The sequence below is a fragment of the Tarenaya hassleriana genome, unplaced genomic scaffold (assembly GCF_000463585.1).
Source record: "Tarenaya hassleriana unplaced genomic scaffold, ASM46358v1 Cleome13, whole genome shotgun sequence".
In the NCBI taxonomy this organism is placed as follows: Eukaryota; Viridiplantae; Streptophyta; class Magnoliopsida; order Brassicales; family Cleomaceae; genus Tarenaya; species Tarenaya hassleriana.
Genome location: NW_010963495.1, coordinates 2,551,835 through 2,560,513, shown reverse-complemented (window position 1 = coordinate 2,560,513; position 8,679 = coordinate 2,551,835). Strand labels below are relative to the sequence as shown.

General features: G+C 41.9%; 3 protein-coding genes and 1 non-coding gene across 5 annotated transcripts in view; 3 read left to right on the top strand and 1 right to left on the bottom strand.

Annotated features, from left to right (window-relative positions):
• The first annotated feature begins 930 nt into the window (after nt 1-930).
• Nucleotides 931-4,388, top strand: LOC104807669 (protein NETWORKED 2D). Its single transcript, XM_010533049.2, has 2 exons — nt 931-1,270; nt 1,578-4,388. The coding sequence occupies exons 1-2, from the start codon at nt 1,174-1,176 to the stop codon at nt 4,145-4,147; spliced, it is 2,667 nt and encodes an 888-aa protein (XP_010531351.1). The 5' UTR covers nt 931-1,173; the 3' UTR covers nt 4,148-4,388.
• Nucleotides 4,389-4,538: 150 nt separating this feature from the next.
• Nucleotides 4,539-4,611, top strand: TRNAA-CGC. The gene has a single exon. It is a non-coding gene; the product is annotated as a tRNA-Ala (tRNA).
• Nucleotides 4,612-4,674: 63 nt separating this feature from the next.
• On the bottom strand, nt 4,675-7,209 carry LOC104807668 (probable glycosyltransferase At5g03795). The gene is made up of 5 exons (XM_010533048.1): nt 6,615-7,209; nt 6,040-6,326; nt 5,417-5,649; nt 5,163-5,320; nt 4,675-4,882 (listed from the first exon to the last, which is right to left on the bottom strand). Exons 1-5 carry the CDS (start codon nt 7,104-7,106, stop codon nt 4,781-4,783), a joined length of 1,272 nt encoding a protein of 423 aa, XP_010531350.1. The 5' UTR covers nt 7,107-7,209; the 3' UTR covers nt 4,675-4,780.
• Nucleotides 7,210-7,645: 436 nt separating this feature from the next.
• Nucleotides 7,646-8,679, top strand: part of LOC104807667 (kinesin-like protein KIF3B) — a 5,777-nt gene continuing 4,743 nt past the window's right edge. The window contains exons 1-2 of one of the 2 annotated variants that reach the window (XM_010533046.1): nt 7,646-8,018; nt 8,511-8,673. In XM_010533046.1, the coding sequence (XP_010531348.1) occupies nt 7,796-8,018; nt 8,511-8,673 (386 nt within the window). In that variant the 5' untranslated portion in view covers nt 7,646-7,795. The remainder of the gene's footprint in view (nt 8,019-8,510; nt 8,674-8,679) is intronic. The other variant, XM_010533045.1, reaches the window with a different exon arrangement.

The following is an 8,679-nucleotide window of genomic DNA, read 5'->3' as shown; positions in this document are numbered from 1 at the left end:
TCTCGTCCTGTACGTAACTGTCCCCCCTTAGTTAACTGCCACTGATCTATGTTCACAAGTAACTCTATTGTACTCGTGTTAACATTACAGTGATCGAGGAAACTGCTCCTGTCTGAACGCAGGGGAGAGACCCTTCTGAATCCATCAGAGGCTTCTAATCAGTTTAGGCCCACCGCTACTCTTTTTTTTCCATAAACAAAAAGCTAAGATAATAATGTACACAGGAGACCATTGAGGAGACGTGGAACCGGAAATAGCGACCGACGCCTTGGACGTTTCCAACAACAGGAGAAAAATGGTTCCGTAGATAACAATCAACGTTAATTATGTGACATAAGCAATGGATTTAATGTTCAAATAATTAAAAAAATGTCGGCATCAAACTGTCATTAGCTTTGCTTAAACAACTTTGTTCCTCCTTTAATCAAGAAAAGTCGGTCAGAAAAATAAATTAAATAAATAAAAAAGAAACAGTACACATTCCTTCCCCATTATATTTATTTGCAAAGGATTCTTTCTGAAACCAGCTTTTGATTTTTTTTTAGGGTATTGACATATACATCTAATTAATCAACAAATGCTTTCGACCGCTCCCACCACGACTGCAGCATTATAACATTGATGGCACCTGGCTGTCCTAATTCTCTTGCTAAAAACATTAATTACATTAAATATTCTCAAAGATAAACAATTAGAATGTGAATGGGGATTGAAGAATTCAGCCATATATATTTGGAGGGAAGAAAGAGAGAGAGAGGGAGAGAGAAGCGAAGTTTGCTCCCACCCATGATCTCTGATGAAACAGCTCATCTGATTTAGGTCCCGACCAAGGAAAAAAAAAAGCTAAAAAGGAAAAAGGAAAACCAACGAACAAAGAAGATTCATTCGTTAGCTGCACGATCTTTCCTCTACCGAAAGTAGAGACAGAGAAAAGAAATCTCTCTCTCTCTCTCTCTCTCTCTCTTGTGGGTGTGCCAAAAGTTTATTTCTTTTTCTTGTTCATCTTTTAGATCGAGAGAACAGAAGGGTTTCTTATAAACACCAGATGGTTCCTGTTCCTGTTTTCTGGTAATTTGAATAAGGAAAAGAGTCCCTTTTTCATAAAAACTGAGGAGCGTTCTCCCATTTCGATCCTCTGGGGATTGAGTTTTTTTTGTTAGAGAGAGAAGGAAGATGATGCTGCAAAGGGCAGCGAGCAATGCGTATTCGTGGTGGTGGGCGAGTCATATCAGAACCAAGCAGTCTAAATGGCTCGACCAGAACCTTCACGGTCTCTTCTTTCTTGTCCGATTGTTCAAATCCTCACTGACATTGCTTATTAGTTATTACCGCCTTTTGATCCATCGTTTTTGTTCAAAGTCAAGATCACAAAATGACAAAAAAAGTAGGAGTGAAATCTCTGCAATTTATGTTTCACGGAATCTTGCTCTGTCTGCCTCAGAATCTTGGTCTTAATCTTTATCTGAAACCCATTTCTTGGTTCCCCTGTTTCGGCTATCTTTTTTGTCTGAATGAAGAATGGCTTCTGGTATCTTCTTGGCTATCTGTGCATTTACACATTCTGTGTCATATTGCAGATATAGAAGAGAAGGTGCAATATGTGCTGAAGCTCCTTGAAGAAGATGGCGACTCCTTTGCAAAACGTGCGGAGATGTATTACAAGAAGAGGCCAGAGCTCATAACCTTCGTGGAAGAATCATACAGAGCTTACAGGGCCTTGGCCGAGAGGTATGATCACATTTCTACCGAGCTTCAGAACGCCAATACCACCATTGCTTCTGTCTTTCCCGACCAAGTCCCTCAGTTCGCCATGGATGACGACGACGACGGTGAATCCATGAAAAGATTCATCAAGAAGACCCCTTCCGCTTTCAACGTCCCGAACGTTCCTAAATTTCCCGTGAAAGATTTCAAGGGGGCGGTCAATGCAGCGACTAAGAAGCTTCAGCCAAGAAAATCCATGAAGTATCCGAGTTCTGCAACTGTTGTTGCTAAGAGCTCGGGTTTGAGCAAACCCGAGGCGATGGGGGAGATTGATAAACTGCAGAAAGAGATCTTGACGTTACAGACCGAGAAGGAGTTTGTGAAGAGCTCGTACGAGCGAGGTCTGGCTAAGTACTGGGAGATCGAGAAGAGTATAGCCGAGAAACAAGAGAGGATCTGCCATCTGCAGGATGAGTTTGGGGAGAGTATAGCTATCGAGGACGATGAGGCGAGGAAGCTGATGGCTGAGGCGGCGATAAAGTCGTGCCAGGAGAAGCTGATCGAGTTGCAAGAGAAGCAGGAGAGGTCGCTTGTTGAGGCTAAAGAAGAGCACAGAAGGATCAGGGAGTCGAAGGAGAGGCTGAAATCAATGGCGGGTGAGTTGCTCGGGGAGAAAAGTTTATTCGGAAAGGAAGATATCGATTCTGATAACAATGAGGAAGAGCTGGAAAGGGAGATGGAGGAGATCATGCAGAAGAAAAAGGAGTTGGATTCCATAAGGGAGAAGATTCATGAACATCTCGAAGTTGGCGAGAATTCATCTCTCACTGTGACAGAAATGGCTGAGAAGATCGACGAGCTCGTGAACAAGGTGATTAGCCTGGAAGGTGCGGTGTCTTCACAAACTGCTTTGATACAGAGATTAAGGACCGAGACAAATGACCTTCAGGGTCAGATTCAGACACTCGAAGACGATAAGGCGATGTTGTCAGACGACAAGAACGAGCTGAGAAACAAGCTGAAGGAGATGGAGGAGAAACTGAAAGTGTTGCAGAATTTGGACAGAAATGTCTTGGACCAGACTGGTAATCTGAAAACACATTTTGACGAAGCCTGCGATAATCTCGGCGACCTCTCCGGGAAATTGCAGGTGGTGAAGCCAGATGAAGGAACTGAAGATTCAGCAGTGAGTGCCGATTCAGAGAAAGAAGTAACTGTAATTACACATGAACAGAAAGATGAAGAACAGGAGGAAAAACCTGAGAAGAGTAAAGACGAGATGACTTCCTCTAAAGTTGAGGTAGAAGACATAAGCCAGTCATGTCCAAGCAGTAGTTCAGAGAAGCAGGCTTTGTCTGAGACGACAGACTCGGATTCAGGCAATGTCGTAGCAATGCAGAGTTTGCCTGAAGAAGTTAACATGGCTTCGGAGAAAGAGGCTGAACCAGATTGGAAACAGTTGTTCATGGAGGGGATGGAAAACAGAGAAAAGCACTTGCTGACAGAATACACCACAGTTCTTCGAAGCTTCAAGGATATGAAGAAGAAATCGTCCGAAACTGAATCGAAACTGAAGAATGAAAATGCATCAAAGGACGACGAGATCCGACTGCTAAGGGAGAAACTGAATCTCCTGCAAAAGGGTCTCGGAGAAACCAACGGCTCAATGGATTTCAGAGCTTCAGACACTCACCAGAGCGACATGAGTTCCTTCGGGTTCATGGTTTCGGAACAGAACGCAAACATGTCCCCGGTCGAAGAACAGTTCAGGATGAACATCGACGAACTTCTAGAGGAGAATCTTGATTTCTGGTTAAGATTCAGCGCGGCATTTGGACAGATACAGGGCTTCGACAATTCGATAGAAGACCTGCAAGCCGAGGTAGCGAAGCTCGAGCAGAGGAGGAAGCAAGACGGAAGCAGCACGGCCAAGTACGCAATGAGATCAGACGTCCGTCCAATATACGTACACCTGAGGGAGATAAACACAGACCTGACACTCTGGCTGGAGAAAGGCGCGGCCTTGAAGGACGAACTGAAATCGAGGTTCGAGTCATTGTGCAACATTCAGGACGAGATAACGAAAGCACTGAAGGCAAGTGCCGAAGACGATGACTTCAGGTTCACGAGCTACCAAGCTGCGAAGTTTCAAGGCGAGGTCTTGAACATGAAGCAGGAGAACAACAAAGTTGCAGACGAGTTACAAGCTGGGTTAGATCACATTACGACGCTTCAGCTCGAGCTGGAGAAGACGATAGCGAAACTGGGAGAGGAGTTTGCTCTGTCTGGTTCGAAGAACAGATCTCAGCTCCAGCATTCGGACAGCCGATCGAGAGTTCCCTTGAGGTCTTTCATCTTCGGTTCCAAACAGAAGAGGGGAAAGCCGTCGATATTCTCGTGCATGCATCCCTCTCTGTACAGGAAGATCAAGGCTTCTTCGTAGGTAATATATATACTACATACACAATATCATTCAGTGGAATTGGTTCATATACTGTAACTTAATATCAGATTTCTTCTATTATTTGTTTTTTTTTTTCTTTTTTCTGTATTTCCTCAGGAGATGATGAACCCTTCGTCTCTTCCCTCCTTTTTTTGGTTTGTTTATGGGATTGAACAATAGTTTTTTCTTTTAAATTCTATGTTATGTTTTGCTTTCTGGTATTATAGATCGGTTGTTCATAGCTTGCGACAGGTGAAGCATGAGGAATGCCTATATATTTTTTTTTATAATTTTTATTTCCAAGATATGTATTTTTAATTTCATTATAAAAGACAACGTTCGAGAATTGATTTAATTTCCAATACATTTTTATATTAATTAAACCAAAAACGGGGGTGTAGCTCATATGGTAGAGCGCTCGCTTCGCATGCGAGAGGCACGGGGTTCGATTCCCCGCACCTCCAAGTTTTTTCAATTATTTTTTATCCACTTACGCGAATGGCGTCGTATGAACAACAAAGATTTTCTTACTGCATTTCAAGATTTTCCAAAAAACAAATTGCAATTATGATTGGAACTTACAAAAGGTAGTACACACATACATATTAGCTCTTTGTATATGTGGGAAAATCGTCAGTATTTGATTACATGGTGGCGTAGCCAGAGCTCGTACATGACCATGTGAAAGGCGTCGTATTTAACAGGAGGCGAATTCCACTGGAAATGCTTCTGAACCTGCATTTTCACATATTCTCATATTATACATGTTCATTCCAGAGCTATGTCATCAGGGGACAGGGAGACATTTCGATTCGATAATGCAAAAGGGAACCCATCTGAATCCAATGACATTTCCCGACCGAACCCGATATAAAACCGAAAAACTAAGCATTTTTATCAATCAAAACCGAATTCAAACCGATATAACAACCAGATGAATATAATTTTTCTAATCCGAAAATCGGAATGCCAGCCCCTATATGTGATTGCAAGGGTTTAAGAAGGAACTGTTTACCTTGACTAAGTTGTTGTGGAGTGAAACAAACTCAGAATGAGTTATGTCTTTGAGAATCTGCTTGAGGTTGTAGACATCCCGTTCTCGGAGTACGACCGCGAATTTTCTCCATTCAAGAATGTCATTGAAGGGAAGGTCGTAATAGTCTGACAGTATTACTGTCAATAAAAAACAGACGCAGAAAAAGGGTTGGGTCTGAGCTCGTCTAATCATGAGATAGGAAAGAGAGTAGAAGTGAGGGATACAATACATACCGGGAATACATCCGTAATGGATTGAGTCCGTTATCCGAGCACTGTTGACCTGGGAGCCACCAGGGCATATGCAAAATTTGGTCCTGTAGAATCTCTTCTGATACACCAGATGTCCGGTAGCCCTGTTTATTCTGTTGTTTGAAATATCAAGTTCTGTGTCGTTCTCCCACACGCGCGCAAGTATGACTCTAATCTTGGAGTTACGGTGACCTGCCCAGAAACCAAGGGTGGTCCTGTACAACCAAACTTTGTAATTAGACTATTTCTAACATCAAGAAAACAACTTTTCCTCGGCTATAGATTCAGCAATCATGATTAGAAACCATACCATGATGCTGCTCTTTGATATATAATGGGCATTCAAAGGAAACAAGAGCTGTAAAAAGACTTATTGAAGCAACACTTGAAAAATCCATCACTAATCACAACGTAAAACACTAAATATTTCAGTGGAAGTGGAACTTAACAGCTAAGTCATGAACAACTCAATCACCAGCCAGCAAGCCAAAGGACAACATCACTTATTTCCGAGCAATTTAGTTGGGCACGTCAACACCCCTTTTTCCTATACGAACTAAATGCGAGAAAGTAAACCAGAAAGAGTATGGATAAGAACTACTTGCCGGTTTTCTATATCATTTCCACCGGCAGGAAGAGCAAAAGGCTGAAGCACTTGCGGCAATGCAACATCTTTGTGAGGAATGAAAGGGACATTGTAACTAGGCGAGCATACCACCCTAATAGCATTTTTCACAAGAAGCTCGACTCCCTCAGTTGCCCTAACGCCGACATCATGACAGGTGACAAAGAAGTGATCTGCTCCTAATGTTCTATTCCAATAAGGGTACTTAGCTATCAAGCTATCCACATAATCGTGGACAATCACAGTCATGTTTTCGTATGATGTTCCCTGCAGATGTTCACAAGATCACCTGTCATCTATACTGCCGGAAGATTGTAATTCTTAAACACAGACAACTCGTTGTTGCAGAGCTGTCAGGGAGATTTTGCTTACAGTATACAATTGATTACAATTTTCGCAAACCTAAAAATGATTCAAATCAACAAAGGTTCCTGTACCAATTTCAATTTCACTAACAATCTACAATTCCGACAACCAAAACATACTGTGATCAAATTTTCCCAGCCTCTAAAGGGTATGAAACATAACTTCAAGAGCATGCAAACGAAGTGTTACCTTGCCGCGCATCTTGTGACAAGAGATCGGGATAAAGAAGAGATCCGCTTCCTCCGGATCTAGGGTCCGAAACCGGCTCTCCCTGATATTCTGGAAGAAATAGCCCTCGCTTGCGTATTTTCCGGTGAGCTTCCTTGGCGTCTGATAGAAGGTGTTGGGATCGCCGTCGGGATAGATGTAAACCTTGAATCTCCTCTCCATTTCCTCGTAATTCAACCGGAAAACCTCCGGCGAGTGGTAGACATCGGAAAATATATCCGACTCAACTCCTCCATTGCTCTGATCGTTGCTATCATCCTCCACAATGGTCTGAGTAGGACGAATATGTTCGACCAAAACCGGAGAAGGCGGCGAAGTTCGTAGGGAATTGAGAGAGAGATAAAAGAGGGAGAAGAAGGTTATGACAGCGATGGATACGATGGATCCTTTGAGTGAGCATAGCGGCGGTGCCCCGCCGGAGAATGAAAACTGCGGCGGTTTCGCGGTGGCCATCGGCCGGATCTGGCTATTGTGGTGGCTGCGTAATCCCCACTCACACTGGTTGTCGTTGTCAAAGCTCACACCCTGTTTTGATTAAATTTCATGTGATTTTGGCACAGAGAAGTGGAAAAAATATGTTAATTTTTTTAAATAATCCATTTAATACTTACAACCTATATAGAAATGAAATACAATTCTAATTTAAAAAAAAAAAAAAATTATCCAAAACAAAACACACACAACTTGAGAAAAAAACGTCCAATTTCATTATTAAAAAATCTGTAATTTTATAAATTAATTAATAAATAATTAAATATTGATCCTAGGCCCAAAAAGTATAGATCATAGAGGTCTGTGCATTCAAGTTTAATGGACTCATCTAAGGCCCATAAAATAATCAACAGTTTGGTTTGAATGAGCAATTTATTACAAAAGGCCCAAGAAAATGTGAGAGGATATGGCCCATTTATCATTTACCGTTCAAAAGTCACATATTCCCAACGGTCGCCTTTGGAAATTCAAAATTTAAAATACCAAAACCTACAAAGGAAAAGAAAAAGGAAAATAATTTAAAGCCTTCCGCTCTCTCTCTCCATTTTCTTGATCTTTCAGTGTAGAACACATAAGAAAGATAAAAACTTTGATCACCTTCTGGTTTCGGATTCTCTGGGCTTCCAAGTCGTAAATCAGTCTACGTTTCCATGGAAGACGTTGAATCCAACGCTACCCTTCCCGATGAGACGAAATTCCAGTCACCCGGTTCGACGGGGATTAGGGTTTCACAGTCCGGACACGGTGCGGCGGAGAACGAAGAGACTAGTGACTCTATTATGCATGATTCTGGAGATTCTTTGTCCGATTCGATGCTCTGTGATCCAAATTCGAGATTTGTACCGACCGGTTTTACAAAACCCAATTGCACAGGTGGGTTCCTCGTTCTCTCCTTCATTCTAGAAATTTGATTCTTTTTCCCTTTGGATTTTCAGCTGAGTTTCCATTTCCCTAAGGAAATTCGTGCGCTATTTTCTCGGAACCTAGATTATGAATCTTTTGGGCAATTCTCTGTTTAAAAGCCATGGGATTAGGGTTTAAAAGGCTAGAGCTTTAGTTGACTGATTCTTTTGGGCAATTCTCTCGGGGTAGCTTTTACAGGCTTGAGCTTTTTGTCCTGCTTGGATCTCTCGATATATGATTAAAAGGCTATAGCTTTAGTTAAGTTGACTGAATTTCGATTGGAACCGAAGATCTTTGGTCCTCGACAGGGAAAGAGTGTATGATATACTCCCATGTACGAAGCCGTCGTGGTGTATATGATGTTATTTTCACTTAACCTACAAACTGGGTTTTAGCTTATGCCGATTTCGAAAGGCAGATTCATTATGTTAATAGATCTGCTTTTGTAATTCTTGTTAACAGATGATATCTTGATGTTCATAAATGCTGGGGGAGATAACTTGAAGGTTTTAGATTCTGCCTTGAATATCCTCAGTGATACTTATTTCGAAGGAGGAGACGTGCTAAGAACGGATGAGCTTATAGTCGAGGCTGGAGACTATCCATTCATCTATCAGTCAGCACGTGTAGG

Coding starts and splice junctions, on each gene's coding strand:
- LOC104807669 (XM_010533049.2), top strand. CDS start 1,174: ATGATGCTGCAAAGGGCAGCGAGCAATGCGTATTCGTGGTGGTGGGCG. Junction 1,271..1,577: donor GCTCGACCAGAACCTTCACG/GTCTCTTCTTTC, acceptor GTCATATTGCAG/ATATAGAAGAGAAGGTGCAA.
- LOC104807668 (XM_010533048.1), bottom strand. CDS start 7,106: ATGGCCACCGCGAAACCGCCGCAGTTTTCATTCTCCGGCGGGGCACCG. Junction 6,327..6,614: donor GTCACAAGATGCGCGGCAAG/GTAACACTTCGT, acceptor GAACATCTGCAG/GGAACATCATACGAAAACAT. Junction 5,321..5,416: donor CCATTACGGATGTATTCCCG/GTATGTATTGTA, acceptor TTTTATTGACAG/TAATACTGTCAGACTATTAC.